At 41.5% G+C, this 27,385-nt stretch overlaps 2 protein-coding genes across 3 annotated transcripts in view; both read left to right on the forward strand.

The window, feature by feature from the left end:
- The first annotated feature begins 6,386 nt into the window (after positions 1-6,386).
- On the forward strand, positions 6,387-16,737 carry LOC134183705 (microcephalin-like). Of its 2 annotated transcripts, none has more exons than XM_062651296.1 (9): positions 6,387-6,522; positions 6,582-6,701; positions 7,450-7,535; positions 12,553-12,588; positions 13,442-13,524; positions 16,122-16,209; positions 16,266-16,320; positions 16,399-16,455; positions 16,505-16,737. In XM_062651296.1, exons 2-9 carry the CDS (start codon positions 6,626-6,628, stop codon positions 16,567-16,569), a joined length of 546 nt encoding a protein of 181 aa, XP_062507280.1. In that variant the 5' UTR covers positions 6,387-6,522; positions 6,582-6,625; the 3' UTR covers positions 16,570-16,737. The 2 variants fall into 2 exon arrangements, with proteins under 2 accessions (XP_062507280.1, XP_062507282.1); XM_062651298.1 differs by having other exon boundaries at positions 16,511-16,737.
- Positions 16,738-17,136: 399 nt separating this feature from the next.
- LOC134182839 (uncharacterized) overlaps positions 17,137-27,385 on the forward strand; it is a 31,701-nt gene continuing 21,452 nt past the window's right edge. Inside the window, exons 1-6 of the mRNA XM_062650279.1 lie at positions 17,137-17,271; positions 17,351-17,414; positions 20,187-20,222; positions 20,265-20,325; positions 26,479-26,596; positions 26,799-26,961. Of these exons, the coding sequence (XP_062506263.1) occupies positions 17,137-17,271; positions 17,351-17,414; positions 20,187-20,222; positions 20,265-20,325; positions 26,479-26,596; positions 26,799-26,961 (577 nt within the window). The remainder of the gene's footprint in view (positions 17,272-17,350; positions 17,415-20,186; positions 20,223-20,264; positions 20,326-26,478; positions 26,597-26,798; positions 26,962-27,385) is intronic.

The raw sequence follows: 27,385 nt of genomic DNA on the forward strand, positions 1-27,385 counted from the left end.
GCGCCCCAACAGAAACGATAAAACTAACTCAAGTACATAACGCCATTTAAGGGCCGTAGTCTTGCCGGTAATTATTATTATACAGGATGATTTTATTATTCTTAACTCGTACCGCGGGTTGCTACCCGGGGGTTTATCAATTTGTAATTGCTAACACCGGTAGCGTAAAAGAAAGACTTGGTGAAAGAATGAGAGCAATAACCACACAAATAGAACCCGGCCACTTTCTTGATATCTTTGATATAGAAGGCATGATGCTCAAACATTCCGATGGTCATCGTGTCGGAATAGTGGCCGGATTGTCGTGTCAGGTGCCATGCGTGCTCGGTCGGCTGGTACACGCGAATACCGAACTTGAAATTGTTTTTCGATTTTGTCGAGATTGTCTAGATTGGTCTTGGGTACATCGAGGCTCTTCTCACTGTAGAAGGATGTGGCGAGCTCTCTGGCTTTGGAGGTGCTGAGATCTGCTCGCACCCCTTGGTGTAGAGCAAGACAGCGAAACAGACATAGGTTGGCATTCCACGTGTCCAGAGCAACGAGGCCCTTCTTCTGGCGCAGCCATTTGGGTAGGGATACCGTACCGAGTAGGGCTACCGTACCGAGTAGGGCTGTCGTGTCTGGACGATGGACATTTGGACTTGGATAAATCGTACAAACACCCACTTGCTGTTGGGACGATTTATGTTGTCTGTAATGAATCGGTCTTCTTCTTGTGTGGCTATTAAGTCGCGGGCTTGTTGGAGCCGATTCATTCTCTTGCTGCTGGATGGGTTTTGCTCAACAATATCACTCTACCATCTTCGATATTTCGAAATTCGATAGGTGTAGGAGTGGTTGGGGTAGAATGCCGTCTGAGCGTGGGGTTTCAGCTTCTCCATCATTCGCTCAGTTAGACTACCATCTACACCTCGAAGAAATTAGGAGGTCACTGTTCTATGCCCTTTGGTCACTCGTTCTGGTTGACCTTCCAGCTCGTTCAAAAAGTAGGCACCTTTCTTGCGATGTGTGATGCTAGGGGTATGTGTCCCTTTTTGGGAGACTTTTATGCCAGCTAAGTGGTATCGTGGATTTGCATATCTTGACTCACCTTTTTGGCTCGCAATGAGGCATAGGCCTCTTCGCGATTTTTTTTGCAATTCACCTTTCGCCTGCGCAGGATCATCGACAACTCCGCGCTGTGCCAAATGTGGGCCATTTTGCCAGGCGCGTTGAATTCGTTGTTCCATCTCCAAGTCTCTAGCGTTGGAGATGAGTTGCACGAGTTGTGCTCAGCGCAGGCGAGAGAGTCTCTCGAACCCGATGTCTTTGGCCTGCTTTCGCAGATTTTCATCTTTGTTAAAACAACGGGTTTAGTAGATGACCCTCCGATCGCATTGAGTTGCTGAGACATAATCAGAGAAATCTGTGCTTATACAATAGAGTAGATTATTTGTCTAACAGGGCATAATTTCTTAGCGCTCCAATAGACAACGCACGCAAGTCTGTTGCTATATACTAGATATGCTAATTCTCTAATACACAGGGAATCCGACAGAAAACCATAGTGGTTTTTTTTGGATTTTTGGGGTTTCTTCTAGGGTTACTGATACAATTGCCTGGTGGGGTTTTCAAAACCCCTTCTAAAACTCCACAAAACCCCTTTCAAGGTTTTGAAGGGTTTATGTTACCACTGGTGGTTTAAAAATAGTATATTGATATAATTTTGTATGGAAATGTCCTTAATTCGATTAATTAAATAGGATAGATATAAAATTGGATCAAATCAAGTCCCGCCTTAAATTAAATTGGCAGAGTGTACCTATTAATAGCATGTGGTCTATTAATAAAATAAAATAGATATTAAATAATTATTTAAATCCCGCCTTTGCCATAGCACGCGTTTTCAAGGTAGCATGTGTCACGAGTGTATACATGTACTTGAATCGTTCAGTTATTACTATTCAGCTACTAGACCACAGCACGGTACACTGCAGGCTTAGCTAGGTGATTAAAAAATATCTACAAAAGTAATGTCCTCGTGGCGATCGAAGGATACGCGGTTTGCTAGTCTGCTTTTTCACTTGGTTTCTGATGATTCTCTTGCCCAGGTGATGAATCTCTAGCAGCAGCTGCGGTTTCTTCCAGTTGAACCGTCATGCGCGACCTTTGGTTGAGCACTCAGGAGATTTTATCGTTTTTTAATAGAAAGCAGTTGTTGTAGCTGCAGTAACGCAGACAAGAAGAGACAAGAGGTACCTGTATTTGTATTATCGAATCTTCTCGAAAAGCCTCAATCTCAGCCCCATTCATATTTGTAACAGGAAGAAACTGTCGACATCTTTTGAGGTGGGGTAGGCCTCTTCATCCATGTTTTCACCTACGTACAATACCAACAGGAAATGTGAAGAATCTGAAGTTGTTAGCGACAATCAAAGTACCTAGACGTTTCTGACAACTAGACCACGTTCAACCAAGACCGTACAACAGCGTAATTTCGTAGATGAAATCTAGCTAGAGCAAGACCATTGTAGGTGACCATGCAGCAGCTACTGGAGCGTTGGCGTGACAAAGTATACCTTTTGGATTAGGGACACGTCTTTGCTTGTCGCTGCACTGTGCTGTTGCAGGTGAAGGCATAGGATGCGTAATCCTCTTGCAGCCGCCGACGCTAGATGACCGCCAAAACAGATCGACCGTTGAACTTGAACTGCCGGTTGAGTCCAAGTGCCCGCGTATTTGCTATTTGAACAGTGCGTGATGGTGATTGGCTACAGGCAAGGCTCCCGTTCAGGTGCGATTTCCAAGCTTGATGCCGATTAGTTCATTTCGATCCTCCTCGATTCTACTACTGATGTTGCAATACCGGTCACATCTTGTCAGTCTCCGGGTGGGAGCTGTTTATTCTCTAAATAATTGTAATTGTTAGTCTACTTCCCGCTAAAGTATGAAAGTAAACAATAGCACTCTGTTTGGTAGGCGTGATCTTGGACCACGAGTGCACCCAGGGTGGTAAATTGACATGATTAATTAACAAAACATTCCAAAAATTTTTGTCTTCAGTTCTAAGAGGTTAGAGATAGAAATAGGGAAAGTGCAGCTCTCTCTAGGCTGTAAAACTAATGAGTTCTACTGAATAGTTTACAATTTACAAGTATGTAGTGAGGTGCCTCGGAATTCCAGCACCTTGCTCGTGACCACTGTGCGGTTTGATTTCTCTCTCACAATTGTAGTAAGATCAATAAGCTGTAGCCCAAGTTAATTTGCGAGTTGTTCATGAAGTCAGGGCTGTAAGAAATTTCTTGAGAAACATTCTCGAGATTAGCATCTGTATACAACATTGACGAATTGCTAGCTTGCATTAAATTGTTCTGCTGCCATCTTTGGAACGATCTTCACCAAGTCCTAGATCAGTAATTACTGCTGCGACTCCACAACAATTGTATATACCGGTAACTTGCAATTGGCAATCTTAAATGGTTTGCTAGGCTTATGCAAGGGATCTGGGATGTTTCAGGGTTTTGAAGGGTTACGGTGGGTAGTGGACTGCACTACGAACTCGTGCCGTAGTTCAGTTGAGAGCATTCCATCTGCCTGTTTCTCTGTTGTAGACGAGTTTGCAGATGGAGAGGGTCACGATGTACGCTGCAAAATGCTGACAGTGTTTCTTGCAACCGAAATGTAAGGCAGAAGGCGTGGTTGAAGAGGTGTGGTGTTGCAAGCCTCGTGGTTTTACGTAGGCACGCCCTAGAAACCCCACAAAACACCTATAAATCTGACAGGGTTTTCTGTCGGATTCCCTGTGATAGGACGCAACTTTCTCTATAGAGCACCTCACACGATTATGTGGCTTTAATTAAGGAGCAGGTGGTATCACCTTGACAGCAGATATACTACTAGCTTCCAAATGCGTCCGCACGGAGAGCGACGGTCGAACCTTGGGCACCCATACGGACAAATCCTCAGTGTTGAATTTACCTGCAGCCGCAGTGCCAGCTCTATGGATACAATTTTCTGGAGAACTTCTGTGTATGGTGTAGGTGTGCTTTACTCCCATCATAACTGTGCCGATATCCCGATGGGATCCCAACACGGCATTCAAGGGTAGGATTATGGTGACCGATTTTTGCACTTCTTTCGGTAGTGGGAGATAGGAGCCACCGCGGATCGGTTGGTGACGTGCAGTGTGGAGTTGAAACTTTGTGATACCGTTACCGTCCATCTGCTTCCTTCATTGGTAAAATTTCCAGGATACGTGGGATCCTTTGTCCAACGCATCTGAGATCTCATCAGCTGTAAGGGCTCCATTTTACTTCTGCATGCGGGTTCATTCCATTGGTCTACGCCTTCTGGAGTCTGTCTGTAAAGACGAACTTCCAGAAGCAGTTGAAATTTTACACCGTTCAGCGATAGTATTTCCTCGACGCGTTTGAGATGGATTTGTAAACGCGCGCTTGCCAGAAAGAATCGAGGGTCGTGTTGATTCTCTGGCACGTCCATCTGCCAGCCTCGGATGAAATTACCTACAGCGTAAGGCATCTGCTTCCACTGCAGCGCACGTAGGGAAGTAATCACACTTGGAGCTGAAGTGGGCTTCACATGTGGATTTGGAGTAGGTGTCACACGTGGAGCTGGAATGGGCTTCACCTGTGGAGTTGGAGTAGGTTTCACACTTGGAGCTCGACTAGGCTTCACACGTAGAGTTAAGGTAAGTTTCACATGTGGAGCTGGAATGGGCTTCACACGTGGAGTGGAGGTACGTTTCACTCGTGGAGGTGGAATGGGCTTCACACGTGGAGTGGTAACAACCACTGTTAGAGCTGTCTCCTCTTTGGAAGGGATTCATTCTTATACGTTTCCAAGGATGTACAATGTCCTTGGTGAAACAAACTTGCCAGGTTTGAAATAACACTATCCATCGCTGTGCTAAACGATCCATCGCTGTGCTATATTTATAGAATAGTTATTTCTCTAATAGGGCGCAATTTCTTGACACTTCAAGAGACTGTTACACAAATGTGCTTATACATAGGCTATATTATTTGTCTAATAGAGTACAACTTGTTAGAGGTCCTGACAGAGAAAATCACACAAACGTGCTTAGCTCGACCGAAAACTTCTATGACCAAGGACAGAATGACGCTATCTACGCAGTGCACTGCGTTTATAGTTGACCTGTGCACGTGATGAGCACGTGGGATTTCCCCCAAGTCCCCCACTTCCCCAGATTCTCCTGAAATTCCCCATGGAACGGATTTTACTGGATCTAACCAGTCTGGACCGGATTACTAAACGTCATAAGCTTTCGGCATTCTTCCAGTATATATTTCCGTAAACTTCCTGTTTACTTCCGGTAACAAAGTTTGGCTTTCGGTGTATTTCCCATGTACTTCCTGTGTATATCCTGTTATAGCAGATGTGCGCCCTACTAAACAAATGACCTCCATAGATATAAACTGTACCAGTACGTGTCTACTAGATACCCTCGAGCACATGCATAGACTAACGGACAGGAGACGGAGCGAAACAGATGGGGTAGAATCACAAAAATAGTTATTTGCATTGGTGAGATCCAAGTGAAATACTAGACCACAAAAATAGGCATTTGTATGGGAGAGATCAGAGTGAAATACTAGACCACAAAAATTAAGCATTTGTATTGGAGATATCCAAGTGGTCCAAAGAGGACACTTTACATACTACTATCATCCATATTATATATATGTATGGATGACTTAAAGCTGTTTGCTTTAAAAATTGTGCAAAAGTGACCAGGACTCAATTGATTAATTATAACCCTTAAAATGTTATCTGCAGATATGGAAATAAACTTTAGAAAAGACTGTGCATAAAAAAAGAGAAAACTACCCTAGAAAAGACTGTGCATAATAAAAAAAGAGAAATACCGTAGTTTCAAGCCCCAGCAGAGATTCTGTCTCATCTCCTTTCCATGAACTGGACTCGTGCAGTATATGACTCTAGTAGGTATCTTGGCATCTTTAAATCGAATCTTCTGCAAGAAAATGAAATCTTCTGTAACATCTGCGAAGCCTATACGTAGCAGATAACAATGCATGTATAAATCATAAACGTACAGTACGAAAAACAGAACGTTAATTATAATAATAATATAATAATATATATTTCTATAGCATCACCACAGTAATGCAGTAATTAGCTAAATTATAATATTTAATTAACACATATCTAGGCTAGTGGAGATGATTCTAGTTGTTAGTGGTGACCTACACTACGATATTAAAAAGGCAGACTAGAGCTAAACAACTGCAGTATTAAGTGTTAATGTTGACCTGAAGTGCTAGGGCAGAGGCGGATTTCCGATTTTCGCGAGTGGTGTCACAAACGTTGATATCTATGTCTTCGATCGCAGCTATACGCATGCGTAAAGTCTTGGCGGACCAGTTTGACTTGTCAGTCGACACTCTTGAATTTGCCGCGCTATCATACAGTAAAGACCTCTATACCGTAATTCTAAGCAACTGCTTTTATTTGCGACTCGTCGGCGTGTTCCGCTAACTATTGGTAGGCGAAGTTGTTTCTGCCACTGCAAGTAACAACTAGACGGTTCTCCTTTGTTGCAGTTGGTAGCGAGTTTCACGTGGAATACAACTTGAGGAGTTTTTCAATGGAAATTGGAGCATGCGCAGAGAACGACGACGAGGTTGTGCTTTGCACTCAGCCAGTCGCAGCACCGTTGAATGGTACGAGTTTTGTTAGGGTTGAGGTTTTCTCTTTCTGCGTTTCTGCTTCGGATTACAAACCGTTGTGTTGTTCTCCATTTTCAGGACACGTAGTTCAGTGTCATTCTTTATTTATTGCTCTAATAATTACACTACTGAATTAACTAGTGTTCAATGTGTTCAGTTTTGTAAATATTTGGAAGGCCAGGCAACTGGGAAGGTTAATTTACAGTGATCATTTCTGCATGAACACAAATGTTCCTTGGCACTTGCCACATTGTGTTTTGCATGTTAGAAATACCTATTGTTCTTTTGTTAATTAGTAATGATTGTGTATTCACCTGAAAAGGCGTGTTCTGTGGACTTCTGCTGTTACTGTTCTAATAGAATTGGCACAGTCTTGAAGACCACATAGAGGTTTGTTGTCACAAGCTAGGCTTATTGTGTCTTCAGAGCACTTTGATGTGTCATGAGTTTCTAGTGACAATTATCTTTTCAAAGACTAGAAGACTTGAAGTTTGTACTGTTATAATTTACACTGTATTAAGCTGACGTGATGGCAGACGATCTGTTTAGTACTAAAATCTAAACTTTTCTTCAGGATGGTTCAACTTCATGAATAATAACTGTTAGATTATATGTTATCACAACTGATAGACATGATTGTGCATTGTTTATTATGGTAGTCAGGCAAGTAATTCTGCATTCATCTCATGTCATATGTAAATGGTTGGTGGCTGTTTAAGATATTTTGATTTGTCATTTGTAGGAGTTGTAGCACTGGTGGACGTTCGTGGTCAATGTGAAAATCGTTTCCGGGGCATTGCTCGAGAGGTCGAGAAGCTGGGAGGCAAAGTAGGTGTTTAGGTGTTAATGTCTTAGGAGTTTAGGACCATCTTTGGCTGCTTTATGGGATGTGTAGAGGTAGGTAGCGACTGTCTTGACAAGAAGGAGGCAGCTATCTACGTTTGTCTTTCTCATACGTTTGGTTGCTATATATTCACGAAATTTGTAAGTGACTTAGTTGAATTGATTTTGCCTATTTTTACCACTTCCTTGCAAGGGTAAAATTTAAAAAATGGCAACATGTGCACTTTGAAATGCAGTTGCTTTCTTATCAGTCTACGGAAACAGCCCACGCGTTATCTTTCAAAACAAGACCCGGATTATATGCATCTCTTTGTGTTACAATGTCCCGTATTTGGGTGCTTGATATGTCAACTACTTTACTGATAATCTGTGTAGCCACCAGAGGTTTTTCTTCTCCATTGTCGCAACGTGTAGTGAAAAGAAGGTTTGGAGCATAATTTCAACGATAGGTAGGATGCAACAGAGGACGAGTTCTTGTAGGAGAGGGACGGAAGTGGACGCGCTTTGATGCTGTCACCGCCATGGCGCCTCACTTCGTGAATTTCGTCCCAGGAAACAAGATGACCAGCTACCCTGTTTCGATCAGCATAGGATGCAGTGTATCTTAGTCGATTGCTAACAGCAGTTTGCGTTGGTCTCGTGATTTCTATTGCACAGGAGCGGAAGATGAAACGGGCGGAAATGGCTGATCTTGAAATGCACAGTGTGCTGTAAGTACATTCACTACGAAGTACGGGCACTTTTGTATGAATCTTCAGGCCTTCAGGTGTGCATTGATTGTTTTGGAGGCGATTTATTGTCGTCTAGGGTACAGGCAAGACGATTTAGGTCTAGATGGTTTTGCGCCTTGCTGGTCGGGAGCCAACTTTTGAACTTCCTGTGCAATTAGCTCCACCGCTAGAAGGCAATTTGTTTCCCTCATGCTATTGCATTGATGTTTTTCTTTACACTTTGCAAGAGCAGCACCAAATCGTTGCTTGTGAGGGTGTCTATCGGTTGCATGAAATACGAGTTTTGTTGACTCAGGTCAGGTCTTGTGACAAACAGTAGGCGGGGCTGATGGTAGTAGGCGGGACTTAGGCTTTTGATCTTTGCCTGATGCTTACCCGTACTCCTTGTTCCGCATATTTCAGTCAGCAATAGTTGTACAAGCACTCTGACAAGTTGTACAACGTTGTACGAGCACATTTACTCTATCGTACCTGTAGCTGAACGTAGTTACGTCGGGAAGAGAACGTTGAACACCTAAAGGGGTCCTTGTCGTGAAATCTTGCCATAGCAATGCAAGTAACCCAGCGTGAGCATTCACGTTCGATAACAGCTATAAAGTCGAGACAACTGATCATTTTCGCTGATGTTTTGCTCTTTGGGATTATCCGGGTACTTTTGAAAGATAGACTACGGGTTGTTCCGTGCACTGTATTGGAAGAGCACTGATCGAGATTGGGTAGTCCAAGTACTTTGGGAGGTGTACTTCCCACCCAATCCAGCTGTGGGTTAACTCTAACAAGTCACTTGTACATTGCTATTACTAATTACACTTGTCACAAGGATGAGCCCCACCCTGTTGTCATGAGATGCCGTATAAGATGAAATATTGGCGGAGAATTTATTTTGGCAGACTGGTGGATTTTTCAGCGAGCGCGAATATAAAATCCGTCATTAATTTGGCCACCAGGATATGTTGACGTCATCACACACGTGGATCAGGCATGGGGCGCTACACGTGGATGAGACCACGAGATGGCAACCCCTGCTTGCTGTCTGTTGTGCCTACCTTGTCTAGCAGAGAGGTTAAACATGAGAATGAGGCTGTGATACTGAAGCTATTGATGAAGCAAGAGGAGTCGTGTGGGATACATTGTTTGCACTGACACAGCAATTCTTCATTAATACAGTAGTTGGAGACCAGTAATTAGTTTGGGAAATGTGATGGCTACGAACGCAGCTGTCACTCGCAAACTCCTCCATTATGCGGACACTTAATTAGCTAGTTGGTGGGGAATATTATACATATATATATATATATATATATATATATCAATTATCTTATACTATATAATACGCGAACGCTCCGGAACGCCCACTTCTGTCTGTCCACATGTCTGTAACGCGTCGATCGACACGACGCCGGTCTCGGATCGTCGCGAAATGCAGCGGAAGGGTCGAGATCGCAAGTCAGAGATGAACGGTTGAGTCCGATTTCGCCCGGACTGACTCTGACAGCCAGAAACGAGACTTTGGCGGTCTGAAATGAGATGCGCTGGAGTTTGTTTGTTCAATTGACCGAGTATGCGAATGTGACGTATGCTCACCAGCCATTGCCTAGGCTATCTGGTCTAGAGTAGAGTGCAAGATGCGGCCGCTGCAGTCAGAGGTTTTAAGCCGGCTCACTGGGCCACGTGTTCGTGCGTCCGTACATTTAATGTATGTTACGGAAGATGCGTCTTCATTCCGGAAGAGGCTTCATTCTCCACGAATAGATCATGACGTTGTATGTTTGCGTAGAGTCTAAACTGTGCTGTCTGGAGTGTGTAAGATGCATAACGCTTGGGAACGCCCACTTCCCTCTGTCCACATGTCTGTAATGCGCCGATCGACACGACGCCGGTCTCCAATCGTCGTGAAATGCGACGAACTGGTCGAGTTCAGCCGTCGGAGACGAACATCTAGTACTGTCACAATTGAAAGATTTCACTTATTGTCTAAGAAAAATTTACAATCTAAAAGTCCCAGTATGTTTTGACAGCAGTGTCGGTATAATTATGACGCAGACTGTAGTTTCGTGCGCTCTATCACTCTGTTTGAAGAAAACTAGCATCTATCACAAGGTCAACAAAAGAGGCACTGTTGGCTGATGAAGCCGTATTACATTACTTTAGCTTATGCATTGAAATCTCAATGCGCATGTCCTAGCAGTTTCATTTTACAAAGCAGATTTTTTGTTCGATTTAGTTCTGGTTTTGTCAGTTTCAATAGTAGCAACGCATCCTCAATTTCAATTTAGAACTGCAAATCGAACGTGCCCTATTACAGTATCAGTGTCACTCTATGCTCCTCATTTGCATACGAGAAAATGAAAATCTGACATTGCTTAGTAGGAAAAAGCAAAATTTATCAATAGTGAAATTTTGTTGATATGCAGTCTTGGTAACTTATCTGTAACTAATTTTACTGTCTTTTATTTGCTACACTGACTCAGTGAAGGACAAATAGGCAGGCAGGACACTTCGTTGCTCAAACCAGGTTCACACTAACTTACTACTTTGATCTCTTTTTGGAGTAAAAGTTTAACGAGTCTTTTGGAGAAAGGTTGAACACATGTAGGGTCTTAAAGGAACACGGTCACGATTTTGTCCATGATTGTTAACACTACTTTCTCATGCAGATTTCTTTAACCTTGCTATAGATTACCTATAGATTACATATAGTAAGACCGAACGGAGGATCTATGGCATTCCCAAGAGATGAAATGATGTTGTCAGACGAATCTGATGAAGAAGCGGAAGTAGATCTAGCTGAGCCATGGTATAGTCTTTTGTTGCACTTCATATTTTGATTTGTAAGCTACTTTTGTATTGCAATTGGTGCAGTAGGAGATTGTGAGATGCAAGTTGCAGCAGGAACTGCACTAGTGCGAGATGCGAAGGAAGAGTTTGTGAGCGCAAAGTTGCTAGAGTACGTTGAGGGGTTTTGGGCCTTGCAGATCTGAAATGTGCGTTCATTTTTTATGAGGTCATCCAGCTTTTTCTGTGCACCACTATGGCTTCTAAACGAAATCATGCAACGAGAGAAGCATAGAATGTCATGTGTTGAGCTATAGTGTCATGTGCTGAACTATTGTCGAAAACACATACAAAGATCCAGAAATGGTAACTGGTGAGATTTGGAGTGCCTATTTTGCTGATTAATTATTCATAAAGAGTCTTTGATTGAAGCTTTACTTATTGGGGAGAAATTTGAATTCGGCAATTCAAGTTGAGCATTTTGGTGTCCACACTTGAGTTTGAGGGAACCATAACTGTGTTCCTTTACGGGAATTACCTATTTTTAATAACCTTATATTTGGTTTTACAATACTATGGTAACCAGTGTTCCATTAACTTGAAATCACATCTAATTTGTGTGGATGAAGGAGGCTATAAAGGGGCACTTCACTGATTGACGCACGCCCAGTAGACGTTAACGTACATTAAGGCATTGGGCGGACAGAACGGTTTTTGTGTTGCGCGGTGCATTGTTTTGGTCTTGCTTTCCAAGGCCAACTACTATAGCACACAAGAGACAGGTCTAGATGCTTCACGCGACTCTGACCGTGAAAGAGAACAAGTTACAGTTCATAACTGACTCAGTCGTTTGTACGTTGTAGACTCCACATGATCGTCTTGAGCGACTTGCAATCGCTCGGTCTTTTGCACCTTTCTCTGTGTTTCTTTCTACTAATGGAGGCCATACTACAGTACAAAAGGGCTTAAGTGATGCGAAAAACACACGGAAACGTGCGTCACCGCATTAATCACGTGACAAAGTCCCTTCATTCCATAGCCGAACCATCAGTGTATATGTGCTTTTCGCCATCGGTTGAATGTTAGTCAGTGACGTGATAGCACATTTTACTTTCGCCTATACAAATATCAAAGTTTACACGAAGCGGTAAAACGAAACCTACACATAATGGACTTTATTTGAAGAAATTGTTTCTTACGATTTTGTTTTCTTGCGCTATCATAATGCTTAGGTATCGAGTTTGCTCTGAGATAGCACCAAACTTCCCAACTTGAAAAAGACCAGAAACGATTAGCTAATGCGCATACGTCAATCGGTGAAGTGCTCCTTTAAAGTACTAGTAGATGGCCAGACAAACACGCTGACAGACGGTGAAAGAGGACACACAGCACTGATGGAATTATTGATACATTAATGCGCTAAAGTGGTGTCAAAGTTTCCTTCAGGTGACTGTTTCCGAATCCAAAATTGAAATGTTTTATTTTTATGTCTGTAGGCTGTGAGCAGGTTCACATCTGACATCACTCATGTGGTTTGTAATTGTTTCTTTCTTAAGTTAATTGGGGCGAGCCTTGGCGAGAACCTGTGCTGTACTGTGTTGAGATGTGTTTGATGGTACATACCTAGGCGTACGTACGTGCGACCGACAGGCTGGAAATAACGTTGATTTTGAGGCAATCACAGACATGATGGTTTGTTATGTGACAATACAGGTGTAAATGTAATAGCTGTACGGCTCTCCAGGTTGCTGCACGCCAGTTCCACGGGACTATTAATAAGAGAATGTGCAAACAGGCTCGAGCTTCTAGAGATGGCTTGATGACTGCGGCCAAAAATGCAGCTAGATGTGAGAACACGTCACTATTTCAAAGATTTACATTAGTGCTCTACCTATATATGTGCATATTCTCCACAATGTCCAAACGCGAGCATCCACATCCGGCTGTGAATGAAATATACTTGTAGGCTGATTTGAAGCGAACAAGTTACAGGTGAATTTCTTTGCTAGAGTATCTACGAACTGTGTACTAAATGCTTGTGAGCATAGCACACCACAAGGTGGTTTGAGTTCTGTGTTGGCATGGTTGCGGAGGTGTACGAATTGGTTTGTGTCTAGATCAAATTTCTATGTGACACATCAAGAGAGGAAGATGTTTACAACTGATTGTTGTGTGCCACGGGACTGCTACGAGAATGCAAACAGGCTGGAACTCCAAACTATATAAAGAAATTTACGTTAGCGTAGGCTGTATATCGATATGTGCATGTTCTTCACGATGACAAATCACTGTGTCTCCGGTCCGTCTGTTCTCACCGAGGCTCGCCCCAACAATGCTTTGCATTTTTAACTAGTTAACAAGGTTGTATTTGGTGTTGCTCATCAGATTTTTCAGAATGGCAAAACTCATGTCAAAGAAAAGGCTGACAAGAAAGGCATTCCAGTTGTGTCTGTGCTGTGGCTAGAAAGGTTAGTTGACATTAGCTAACTATAATCATTACACCGTAGGTATTTACTTTTATACAAGAAGAAGCAGACAGATAGACAATTACACGACCAAATAGACAGCTCAGTGCCGGATTAACGGTTGGTCATTTGATTGGACATTTGTCCAACCAAGTCATAATCATGTTCAAACGACCATACTTACCAATCAGTTCCAGGCATATTCTGTAAGTCCACAAATTTTTCTATGCGTTTTATTTTCGTATTGTACAGCTCTAATGTAATAAACTAAAATGCATACCAAAATTTTTTGGACAACAAACTGTTATTCCGAATCACCACTAGCGATGTATGTAATAACACATGCAAGATTCAACTGAACAAACTCTGGCTTACAATGACAGAAGACCAAAATGACATTCTCTACTTACAACATGTCCTGTTTGCAACGTTATGATGTTACTCAACTCAAAAGTTTAACTGTTTTTGAAATTACTCTGACTTACATTAACAACAGAAGATGAAGATGAACCAGACAGTTGATATTAGTTCCAATGCGCATCCCAACACTACCCTTTGGTTGTCAACGCAGCTGCTGTCTTGCAAGGCATGCAAGTACTGTATTTCCGCACGATTAGGTGTATGCCGGTAATGGTGAGGATTCAACTGCACATGTGCCATAATTAAATTCGGCGGCAGACGTTCACCTAAAGAATTCAGCTTCTCCCGAAGTCCGGCTAGTAGAGAGAGAAGTCGAACAGTCAGCAGGTACCAAGAATGGATCTTCGCAGTGTTGCAGAAAGTCATACACAATCGATAAAAAGCTGGCGCTACTATGCAAGTACGACGAGCTCGGTGTACAAAATGAAAGTTGACAGGGAATGTGTAGTGTCTCGTCAGTCTGTACAGGATTGGGTTTAAACAAGCAGAAGAGCAGATAGACCTGACATATGAGGAAGACGATGAAGAGGAGGAGGATGAAGACAGAGAAATCAAACATTACAGGGTTACTTATATCCTACATCTAGATAAGGAAAATACGTCTTAGTGTTTATGTATGTTAGTTCAATCAATATCTAAGAACGGATACAGATATGGGTCCAGTCTATAGGGAGGTTAGTCAATCGCCTCTCTTTCTCAGGCATGCCGCTATACCCTGGGTTATACTGGCACCCTGGTGATCCCCAGCTCAAACCGGCATACAGCTAAATGCACGGAAATATGGTAAGTCTTCACTTTTTCGGCCACCAAAATGCCGGTCCATGAAAAAGGGGTCTGCCGCGACCTTTGTGCTAGTTGTACCATTTCCTCAGGCTATTGGTTTGATACTAGTAACTCTTTTCGATACACATTGCAGATTGATTGAACTGTTGACTTTGTGATTCTGTACGTCAGCAGTTTTTGCAGACAAGCACATTTTCTCGTAAGTACACATTCTTCAGTGACTTGGGCAATTGTTCTTGGAGTCATAGACGTGATATTGTCCTCTCTTTTTGCTTTTAGTTGCCGAGTGATCTCGATTCAGAGATTTCTCCACACCATCATTTGCAACTGCATGGTCCTCTTGTTGGATCCCAGATGCTCCTCAGTTTGGCACAGCTCTTTGGTAGTGCAAGGGTGCCGCCTGTCTGGCGCTATGGCAACGCACATAGTGCCAAGACCAATTTTGCAGTGCCAGAGCAGTGCCAAGGTTGTACATAGTAATACTTGCCACGTCCATTACTGATTCTAGTGTGCAGTGTAGGTATGTCAATACATCAAAGTGAGGAACAATTAACTCCTACTGGCTAAGCAATAGGAGGTTGGGTGACTCTGGTCTTGAGATGCAGACTACGGCTGTCATATATACTTTCATACTTTACCAGTCTTAGATGCCTACTTTACCAGTATGCGTGGGAGTGTCCATTGAGTCAAAGTACTTGGCCAGCGCCAAGTGCGTTTTAGCGCTGCATTTGCAGTGCCAACCATTTCAAACTTGGGCACCCCTGGTAGTGGTCGTAGTTATTTTTATCTTTAGTTGTGGGCCAAGCATGGATATCACTTTGCTGTAGCTTAGAACTCATCAATGACATACATTGACGGCCTGACCCACATGGAATGAAGCAATTGCTTTACTAGCGTATACTAAAATTGTCCGTTAGCTAAAGCCCTACGAAAATAGTCACATACAAAAATTTGGGGATTTACAGTAGCAAGGGCGGCCATTTCGATGTCTAGTAATGCAGATGATTGTGTGTGTGTTTGTTCAAGTATATGATGTGATTATAGCTGCAACTCGCAAGTATTGGCATATTCTAAAATGTAGATTAATTAATGCTATAGGTGTAGGTGCAGAAAAAATGTAACGAGTTGAGTGCTTCTGCGAATTCCTTATTGTGCAACGTCTGTTACACACATAATGTTTACAGTTACTTTATGAAAATACGCATGTATACTTTATATTCGTGAATATATAGATTTATAGAACAATTAAAATAAATATGCCACTGCTGCAAGCCAAATGAGGATGTTTGACTTTTTATGGATGCATGTCTGGTCAACCACGAGTTGTTATATAATAATAGTATATTCTGCACTGCAGCTGTAATCACCATGCACTAGATGATAAAGATGTCTTTTAGCTGTCGACAAACAGGAGAAATTGCTTCAGAGGCAAAGTATCCTGTCATTTACAACGAGTCAACACCGGTCATTTTGGGGAAGCTGAAGGTTTTGAAATTGCACTCACTATTTTCTGGACAGTTTCTATTGTCCTGATTTTGTAGAGAATGAAGTCAATGCAACCAAAGTCATTTGATGAGCAGCTCAGTCGTAGCATAGGTGAGACAAATTTTATTGTGTTGGACACTGAAAATACTGGGTGAATGCAAAAATGGAATCTGTTTGTGTGTTTTGAAGAGCGTGCAAAACAGAGAAGAGTCAAAGGCATGCAGAAGGCTACCTATCATTCACCAGGTAAGACATTTTTTGGTGATGGTGTTTTTGTTTTCTAACACCAGACAAGTATTAGCATTACTGCAAGGCTCCAAATTTGGCATCTTGGTCTTCTCTTACCCAAATCTCTGGTGATGACCCCACTGTAGCAGAGCTCGAAATAATGGACGGACATCAGACAATGTCCGGGCAACTGAATCTATGCGCAGACATCCTAGTCCAGTCATCAATCTGAACTGTAGCCAAGGAATCTTGATTTTGTTAACCAATGTGAGCTTAGAACAAGCTAGAGCAAGCTGTTGAGCATGTAACTTTTAGCATGTACATGTACAAGGCAGTATCCTATGTCTGCTGCATCACAGGTGGTCACAGGTGAAGATAACACGTTTAACTCTTTAGGTGTTTTACGATAATAAACAGCTGGTGTTACCATTTTAGGTGTTGTGTTAATTAACATGTGGTTGGGTTGAATTCATTTTTCTGGTGGTTGTTGCAGGTCTTGAATGTGTCTAGGTAAGGCAGCCATTCCATCCTTCGGCCAGCCATCCGTTGAGTGTAGTCCTGCAACTAGGCCACTGCTCATCTCTTTCTATGCAATTATAGCAGGCTTTACCCCTTGGCATAGTTTCACATACTGATGATAGGTGCCATGGGCTATCACAAATCATTTAGTTTAGCTTCTTAACTTGTCTTCGTTTTCTGATGGCTGCGTTTGAGTTCCCTACGATTGATTTACGTTCCTTCAGAGTGGACAACTTTGCAGCATCAATTCTGCCAGAAGATGCACCGTCTGGCTACCTACCAGTAATGGTGAAACGATGGGAATTGCCTCTTTTGGTCAGCAAGCGCTTTCGCATGTGGAGAAGAGAACCAACATAAAATTTTAATGGAAAACACAGAGTATTATGCTGATCAGTTTGTGTTCAGTGCATTAGCATTATATAATAGTACAATTATGCAAACAGTGAAAGAGTGCCAAGGTGTTAAAATTAATTCAAGTTACCTGAAACAACCTTGCTATCCCAGTAAGGCAGTGGGCTTTATGCCCCAAATGGCACACACTAATCTGGTTGCTAGGGCTCAAAGAGGTACATGTAGTGTACATGTGCATGATGCTGCATCGTGAAGTCCACAGAGCAGTGACATCAGCTCTTTATGGATACATTATGAATATATTATGCATATATTATTATAATATATATATATATATATATATATATATATATATATATATATATATATAGTATATGTTTGATCAAATTTGGTGGAAGTCTGGTCAAAAGCTGTAGAGTACTAGGCTAACCTGCTTACTAAATGTGTCTTATGTTATCTTTCATTATCCAACTCATAATGTTGTGACCTGGATGTTGTGCATACTGTATGTATGAGGGTATGTCCACTGAGTAGGTGATGATGATTGAGTTAATGTCACTTGCTTAATTGATGTGATAGTAAATCGGCATTTGAAAGACACAGTAAGTGACTTTGTTATAAGTAGGACAGGCTAAATTTGAAGTTGGAAGAGTTCTGATGGTAGAGTCATCACAATTTTTATGCTCGTTGTTGTTTTGTTTGAATAACACTGATCCTTGATTGCTCAAATGCTTCCAGCAATTAATGACACATCCCTGGCCATAGTCCTATGTCTTTTGTGCATATGTAAGCAGTACTACACTTGCTTCAGCAATTTCAATTAAACTACAATGCAGTACAACAGCAAGTTAGTGGTAGCTAGACTTAATTTGGGCACTTTTCTGACAGGTTCTGGGGCTTTCAAAGTCCCATGTATTATGCTTAAATTTGACCGACCCGTCTGAATACAGTATCAGCTCGACACGTTGGTGCATCGTTGCCGGCAGTTCCTAACCCTAACATGGGCCTTGCCATGGCCCAGAGAGAGTTTGTAATATCATTGCGGGTTTGGTTGGGAATTCCTATACATTTCCATCTGATCTGGGTTCCAAGCGTTCTTTTTGTAGCCAAGCCTTGGATCAATTTGGTGATCACTTGTTGGGTATGGGGAAGAGGAATTAAGAACAAGACATCATGAAGCTAGTTATTGTCCATGCTTTGTTAGTCGACAACTCCAATTGCTGTAAAGAACAGCATTATTGCCATGACTGCAAGACAAGGCCAAGTGATGTTTTTCACCCTGACTTTGAACAGGGTTGTCCCACTTACTTTGACATTATATTGAGGAACTTTCTCCAGCCTTCGTATATGATCAAAGCAGCTCAACATGCAGGTTCATTCTGCAGCTGAAGCAGGAGAATGAAAAAGATGAACACTAGAGTCCATTGTTCGTCTACTATCGTTCAAGGGAAACCTCAGTCAGCCAAGCCACCAATAACATTCATGAACAGCTTTCCATCAAACAATGGCTGTCCAATGCCAAGATTATTCAGCAGAGATTGGCTTTGGACTGTAGAGATAGTGTGTCTTGAATATATGTGTGTGTGTGTGTGTGTGTGTGTGTATATATATATATATATATATATATATATATATATATATATATGTACATTCCACAGTCATCTCACAATGAGCCAGGCACATCCTATTTCCACCAACGGCTTTCTATTAAACTCTGGTTGTATAATGCAGAGATAATTCTAGAGAGATTGTCTGTAGATTGCTCTGATGACGTTCTAGACTTTTTGTAGAGTGGGGGGTTTGGGTTGGTTTTGGGTTAGTTTTTAAAAATATATGCACTGCATAAATAAATATATATATATATATATATATATATATATATATATATATATATATACATACATACATACATACATACAAGTGTACCCACCACTGTGGGGATACTTAAAACTGAAACTAAACCGTAAAAAGTACATGGTCATGACTGTCTAAAGCTAATCTACGTAGCAACATCTTGGCATTGTAGGACCATAATTTGACAGACAGTTGTTTATGAAAATTTCTAACAGCTTTTGCTGACTGTCATATTCCCTTTAACAGGCAACCTTCGTGCAATAGCCTTAATGACATGATGACTGTGTGGTGACCAGAGGCTCAAGGATTCGCAGAACAAGAGATGACAGACACCGCCAGCTGCTGTTACACGACTTTCATGATGGTCGTCTTTGTCCTGCTCTCCTGACTCTGCAGCAGCACCAGCTTGGTGTGCCGCTTGAACAAGATATAGCGGCTGCAGAAAATTTCTCACTATAATGTCGAAGTATGTTGATCATCCTTGATCAAAATCAGGGTGAAATATATCACCTGGCCTTGTGGAGCTGTCACTTCTGCAACGTTGTTGTTTCCTGCAGTTAGAGTTATATATATATATATATATATATATATATATATATATATATATATATATATATATATATATATATATACAGTGTTCTCCCCAGGCATCTCAAGCCATGGCGGCCTGCCATCCCTTGCCTAACGCCGCCACGCCATACTATCTATGTGCTAGGCAAGAAATGGGAGACCAGTGGTTTGAGTTCTTGTCTATATGAATAAAACACCTGTTGTGGAAAGTCCAAAAGTAACGTCATAGAGATCGCTTTGTCCAAAATATATTTATGACGTTTTGAATCCAATCCGACGTCATTTAGTGGCATATTCGCCCACATTCCAGTCCGTATGTGAGTCACGTCCTCGGCAGCCATTTGTGCCGTGGAGTCGTTATTGGTGCGTTGAGAGAATACAAAGTCGCAAGGCAAAGTACATCAATGCGTTGAATTGTGTTGTTGAAGTGATAGCCCAATTTCTTGTTCTTCTAGTGGCGTTTTTGGCACCTACGGAAGCCGATCTGGAAGGTGTTACCTTGCACAGGATGTAAGACAATGCACTGATTACAGACGCCAAAACGTGCTTGAACGGCATCGGCCCAAAGCCTAAGCTAGCGAAAGCATTGCTCAGGTTAGTGTAGACACATTCGTGGTTTTGAAAAACTTGTAGATCTCGGCGAGCATGCGGATATGCTGCGCACTTGCACGTCTCTATCTAGTGTTGATATCGGCATGGAAAATTGTCACCAACTGCTTAGTGAACTTGTCTATTAGTGCTAAGTTACCAACTAAAGCTATTACAATGGATTTTGTGATTTGTATTGGCATGGATTCAATGGAATATGTTGGGAGGCACAGGTTTCCGACATTTATGCAGATTAGAAAGTAGCCCGGATGAAAAGCGGGGCATTAGAGGGTTAGTGATAGCTTGCTTGTGTTGTTCTCTGTCCACGCATAAAAATGTAGTGCAGCTAACATTTTAGACCAAACACAAGCACCCTATGTTGCTCTAGCACTGCACCGCAAAGCCAGCAAACCCCAATCAGATGACTACGCCCACTTTTGAAACACCTACGCCCACTTTTGAAACACCCACGCCCACAAGTGCGTTTTAGTTAGCCACGCCTTTGTGATATTCTGGGGAGAACACTGATATATATATATATATATATATATATATATATATATATATATATATATATATATATGTATGTATATATATATATATATATATATATATATATATATATATGTATGTATATATATATATATATATATATATATATATATATATATATATATATATAACTCTAGACCAGACTCTAGTCTGGACCAAAACGATACTAAAATGATTTCAGAAGTGCTTATCAAAAAGCTATGCTAAATGGTAGTCTAACAGCCTAGGGTCATTTTACCGAATTCGATAATGAGATGGAAAGATGAAGGATGAGATGGAAAGATGAATAATGAGATGGAAAGATGCCTGCTTTTGCATTACTCAAACATATCATTTGTAAATGCCATGAGATCTCACGAACAAAGAAGAGACGTCTGCCGTGTTTGCGGCGATAGCTTGGTGGACGGCATGACTCTTCAGTGACCGGCATAATTATAGGTCCACCTAGCATATGTGATGTAGTACAAAATATAAACACATTTTATTGTTGAAGTTAATTAAACAAAATGATAGAGGGTTTAGATACTAAGGTTGGTCATGCTGTTTTCGACACAGCTGGTCTTTGCAGATTTTCAAGCGATTCTAGAGTAAAGAGTTGAGGTAGTTTGGCAACTAGCTAAATTAGTGCTGTCTAGTGTGGAGTTGATTTCTGTATTTTCAAAGGAATCACGTGATGAGAACGTCAACAACCGATGCCAATGGGTTGCTGCCAATGTCTTACTTCTTTGACAGCCTTGATTTAGAGAGAAAAGCAGCTTATTACTTTGCAAAAAAGACAAAAGACTCCTGTGACGTCACAGGAGTCATGCACATGCAAACAGTCATCTCAGGGCTTGAGCAATGACTGTTTCTTGTTTTACCAATAGTCAACGCACTTTTCTAGCCCAATTCTTATGAAAATTTCAGATGTTCTCTGTCAACATTACTCTAGACAAAGGAAACACTGACTTCTGGTTTGTTGCAAGATGGTTGAAGAGTGCAGCTGAAAAAATCAGCTGTTTTAGTGGGGGCACCAAATGCTCTATCTGCAAAACTAGCATGCAGCACAGCCTATTCATTCAGCTGTTTTCTTTGGTCATGACAATTTTGTGCTGTTTCCTCTCCTTGCCATAGGCTGCGTGGTCTGCAACTTAGTGCTGGAACTCGTGGCAAAATCGAAACCCGACATGAAAACAGCTTTTTCCAATGCATTACTGAACATCTGTTGGAAAATCACGAAGGGCAGTAGCGAATACAGGAAACAGTCAGGAGAAAGAAAACGAAAATTGCACGAGATGATCGTTTGTTACAGAGATTCGCCATTGCTGACAGAGGCTACGTCGCGAGGCAGCCGAGTGGACGCTTTGCCACTGCAACAGGCAAGTCCCTAGCTGAGAGATCCATTGTTCGTCGTCTCAGAAAAAGAGTGAGTGAGCGGTAGCACGCCAGCACCTGGACAGAAAGCACACGTCGTTTTTTCAGCTGAAGTTACACGATGCCAATGCAAATGAAAACCTGTGGCACTGGTTGAAGGTCTCCGCTAATCGACACCATGTTGAAACACAAGAACGACTCTGGGAAGCAATACAGGACTCTTATAGATGGGAATTCCCCAAAACACGTGATCGAAAACTTGATAGCGTTACTTCCCAGGAGGAATGCAGCAATCCAGAGAGCAAAGGAAAAAGCCAGTAAGTACTGAACCATTCTTTTTAATGTCATTAGTCACAATAAATTTAAATCTGCTTTTATGAAAGCCACAACAAATCTCAGAGACAGCAAAGCCTTTTAGTCTACTGTTTCAGTCAGCTACGCGCCAAGCGACCCATTCTCACTCTCATGCCCGTGGAAAGTTCAGGAAAAGCCTAGATTTAGCGATAAACCAACTGTAGAAATGTGTTGCTATTACTCTATCTGCAGGAGTCAAATTCAACAAGATTAGTGAAGCAGAACTTCCATATATATATATATATATATATATATATATATATATATATATATATCAAGACCTGCCTGAATAGTCACATGAAGTACCACCTCCCCCTTTGTGTGTGTCTTCCACTTCTGTTCTAGAAGCTTCGAATGCTTCTAGTCCGGGGTTTTCCAATCTTTGGTCTCAGCACCGACCGGATGTAATAACGGGAACAACAGCACCAGCAGCTCAAGAATGTCGTGACAGCTTTTCTAAATTGTTTTTATAATGCTTTGCCTGGCAAGATTCTGAGCACCTCTGATTGCTTTGAAAAAGAGGTATTGGAGTGAGGCCAATTGCTGTTGGAGAGTTACTTCATTGCCTTATCAGTTGAATCTGTTGTGCCTCTGCTAAGACTAGTCTAGTCTGCCTGACATCTTACCTTATGGAAGTGAGTCTTGACATCTTAGGTGGTCTGGAAGGAGCTGTTCACTTATTTTCAAATTTAATTGAAGCTTATGGTACTGACCCAAGTTTATGTTTTTTGAAACTTGATATGAGCAATGCATTCAACAACTGCCATCGTGATTGTTTCCTTCTACATGGTAATAGAACTACCAAATCTATATGCTTGGGTGCAGTGGTGCATTATCACGCTGCAGGGGATTACGTTTAGGAAGGCACAGGCTAAAGTCAATAGCTGGAGTTCAACAAGAGATTCCTTAGGCCTCTATTGTTTGCTCTAGTCATCATGCAATTCCTTGATTTGCGGTACCTGGATGACGGTACTTTTATAGGTCCTCGCCACACTATTGCCTCCATGTCTGATACTTTCCAAACCAGAGGACCATCATTCGGTCTTCATCTCAATACATTGAAATGCGAACTGTTCTGGCCAAGTGGAGATCAGGCCTTCTCTGAATTTCATTCTAATATTCGTAGGGTCGGAGCTGTGGATAAAGGCATCGAGTTCTTGGTATCACCCGTTTATGGTTCACAAGCTTTTTGATTGAGTTTCTCAAAGCGGGTTGAAAATTATAAGAATGTCAAGAACACCTTGAGAACTTTCAGGTAGAGTTGCATATTTTTTGATCCTGTTTTTCTATATGTAACCTGAACCACCTACTTAGAACTTTATTGTTGGACAAAGCTCTTCCACAACTCTTGAAATTTGACTTTGCAATTGTCTACAAAGATATATAAATTTATCTATTCCTGATGGTTCTTGGAGTCAAGCTACCTTGCGATTGGGGGGAAAATAGGATTTTGTGAGGCTTGCAGAAGTTTTCCGGCGGCCTTCTTAGAAAGTTGCAATGACACTCGTCAGTTGACGTGCCAGCTCACCAGTGCAGGTCTACACAGTTCAACACTTCTTGTTTCTATCGTACTAGGAGACCAAGTAGCCAATACCAACGCGACCAACATCAGCTAAAAGTTCTATTGGATAGAACTATGTGGTCTAGTCTAAAGCAATACCAGTCTACGTGATTAAGCTTGCATCAATACAATCGCCGCTCACCATGCTGGGACATGGTTGTGAATTTTAAAATTTATTTATTTATTTATTTATTTATTTATTTGTGTATATACATTCAAACCCAAATGATCCCCAAACAATGCCCTAAGCATCCCAAACTAGCATGTCTTATACATTACACTAGGTACATCTCAACTATCAACGTCGTGTACTTCAAGCTGAATTCTGTTATAGATCATTCTCGAATTATGTTTCCAGGGTTTTCCCTAGAATTAAAATCAAACAGGGCAGATTATTAGTATTAATATATTGTTATTAATCTTAATGTAATGTGGTTAATATTACTGACAGAGCTACTGACAATATAGTTGAACAATCATTAGAGCAATTGGTAATATAAGTTAGATCAAACGATATGTCTAGCACGGATAGTGAAGAGATCTTCACCATAAAGTAGGAGGACAACAATGACAACTAATTTAGATCAATAATCAATATCACCCACCTATGACGCTTTAATTAAATGCGTGTTCGCCTGTTGATGTTAAAACAAGGCGGGTCTGAAGGCAGAACTTTACAGATCACATTGTGAGAAAGCTATACACAAAGCTGTACAGGTACACCTATTTACTTATTTCTGTTTAACATTCTCTCCATCTCTCCTTGTGCGTTCTGTATGCGTACAAATAGATAGAATGTTCATACTCACGTAGAGTCCTGAGATCCAGAAATTTTCTTACATTGTTGGCAAATACTTTAGGACCACATCCTCAAAATCCAAACAGGGCGGCCCGCTCTAAAAGATCGTGGGGGAAACCCTGTGTTTCCGCAATTGACTAGATAGTTGTTGCTTCATATTTTGGAAAGCTTGATGGAATTTAAGGCCTCTGACTGTTGAGGTTTTGAAGCAATAACATTAAGAGTTTTGATGCTGAATAAAGACCAAAGCCCCAAGGTCTCCACCACCAAGGGGTAAAAGAGACCACTAGCAGCAAAAACTTTGTTTTCATGGTGAATATCCTTTTGTTCTTCGCCTGCCTCTGCTGCAGCTCCAGCCCTCACTGCTGCTTTTGTCACATATACAATGGCAGCCGACTTTCTAACGGTATGTCAAATAGGCAGGTCTACTCTCCAAAGAGTCAGGGTGAAAAACATCACCAGGACTGGTTTCACTAAACCACTGCACCTCGTCTCCCTCATAACTTCTTTATTCTCAACCAACAATGCCTGGAAATAAATGTCTATGTGTGTGCTCTGGACCAAAACTGCAACCAACAAGGTCATCTCCCAAAGCGTCATCTGCTGACCTCAACTTCACAGGAGAGATGCCAGCGGAGAGGGAAACATCTCAATTCCCAACCAGAGCCATACATCAATAACAAAGTCAGGAGGAGACATGGAAAGGCCGAGATTGGGGGTGGGTATTGCCCACAACCAAGCTCCTGCATGGGATGCACTGATGAATTTAAATGCGCTTTATCCTGTAAGCTGGCAGTGTTCAACAAAGCTTGACTAAATCAGAGTCAATTCTGATTGGATTTGTCATTGAGTAGCATTGCTGAAATCTAAAGTCGAAGAATTGTGTTTCTTTTCAGATAATAACAAATCTGAAGATGACTTTTGGAGTCTCCTGATAGTAAAGGCCTTGAGAAATGCAAATTTGCAATATCCAGTGAACTGCAAGCCTTCTTGAGGAAATCGTGTACCAGATTGCGAGTAGAAATTGCAACTCCCTGTATAAGCAGCCAATGAAGACTTGACTGCTTCTCTGAAACTCAGTGTACCAAGTCTAAAGCCTCGTTTACAATATGTTGACGCTGACGTTAACGTTGACTTTGACTTGTTCACAATATTTGTGCGATGCGACACGCAGATCAGATGGCCTGAAACTCGAGTCGAATGTGCTCAAAGTAAACAAATAACGTTGTGACTCTTTGGTTGCTATTTCTACTGCATTGTAGACGCCAGGGAGTTCAACTGCTGGAAGGAAACGAAAGTGGATTAGAAATATTTTAGCGGCGCCGGCAGCAAAGACAATTTTAAGGGCATTTTCTAAGTATTTTTTAATTATTTGACCAGATTTGTCAATAACACGGGTAGTCCTCACTGATTCGTCCAGCACTTCATCCACTGCTGGTCCTAGGTATACTTTTGATTGGTTGAAAATGATCACATGCTTGTGGTTGATGCTAAGTAATTTCAGTTGTTGGCGCTGAAATAGAACTTGATTCAATTCCAGGATCAATGTCAACGTCGTAATGCCAGAATCTGTCGGTTATGCTGGTGTGTTCACAAGATTGACGTTGACGTCGGCATCAGACGTTGATGTGAACGTCAGCGTCAATATTGTGAACCAGGCATAATAGGTAATGTAGCTTGCAACCATGCCATGTCTGTACAGTAAACAACAAATAATTTCTAAAGATCGATGTAATCCTTGATCAAAGTGATGTAATTGTTCCAACAATATGGCAGAAATAACAGTGCATAAAAGACGATTGACTTTGAAACACTCTGACAGCTTCATACCAAATGCAATTCGACTTGTGGATCATCTAGATTACCAAGATTCGATTGGGACTTCAAGATTTTGTCAATAGGTTTCACTATGGAGGACTTCAAAAAGGCGATGGATTTATGAACTGTGATGATCCTAGTAACTCGACACCTTCTGATAAGCATCATATTCAATATAGATCATGGGCAGAGCTGCTGCACGAATGTGAGAAGAAGAGAATGATCTTTGTCATAGTGAGGAGGTGGATTCGGCTGGTGGCACATTCATTTCTGTTGTGGTAGAAAGCTATGGCCTTGGTCAGATGACAGATCATTGAGACTGATCACAAATAAGGCTACATCAAGATCTACCTTATCTTTTAGTGTAACTTTTTCTAACAGTTGTCTGTATGGCTATGGCAGCATAAGCTAGAATGATTGGTAATTATTTAGAGTGTGATGTTGACTTTCAACTGGGATATCCCAGTCTAAAGAATCTTAAAAGAAAATTTTAAAAATTAGAATATACATATGACACCATATGAGCGGTGGGTGATATGGAGAGAAGCCAGATCTGAGCCACTTGATAAAAGTCTTTGGTTCTGCTGCATATGCCCATGTTCCAGCCACACAAAGGGACAGACTGAAGA

Source organism: Corticium candelabrum, chromosome 8 (genome assembly GCF_963422355.1).
Source record: "Corticium candelabrum chromosome 8, ooCorCand1.1, whole genome shotgun sequence".
Lineage (NCBI taxonomy): Eukaryota > Metazoa > Porifera > Homoscleromorpha > Homosclerophorida > Plakinidae > Corticium > Corticium candelabrum.

What these genes read in the sequence shown, in the direction of transcription:
- LOC134183705 (XM_062651296.1), top strand. Translation starts at nt 6,626, where the DNA reads ATGGAAATTGGAGCATGCGCAGAGAACGACGACGAGGTTGTGCTTTGC. An exon ending in TCGAGAAGCTGGGAGGCAAA is followed by an intron (nt 7,536 to 12,552) that starts GTAGGTGTTTAG and finishes TTATGTCTGTAG; the next exon opens with GCTGTGAGCAGGTTCACATC. An exon ending in TCATTTTGGGGAAGCTGAAG is followed by an intron (nt 16,210 to 16,265) that starts GTTTTGAAATTG and finishes CTGATTTTGTAG; the next exon opens with AGAATGAAGTCAATGCAACC.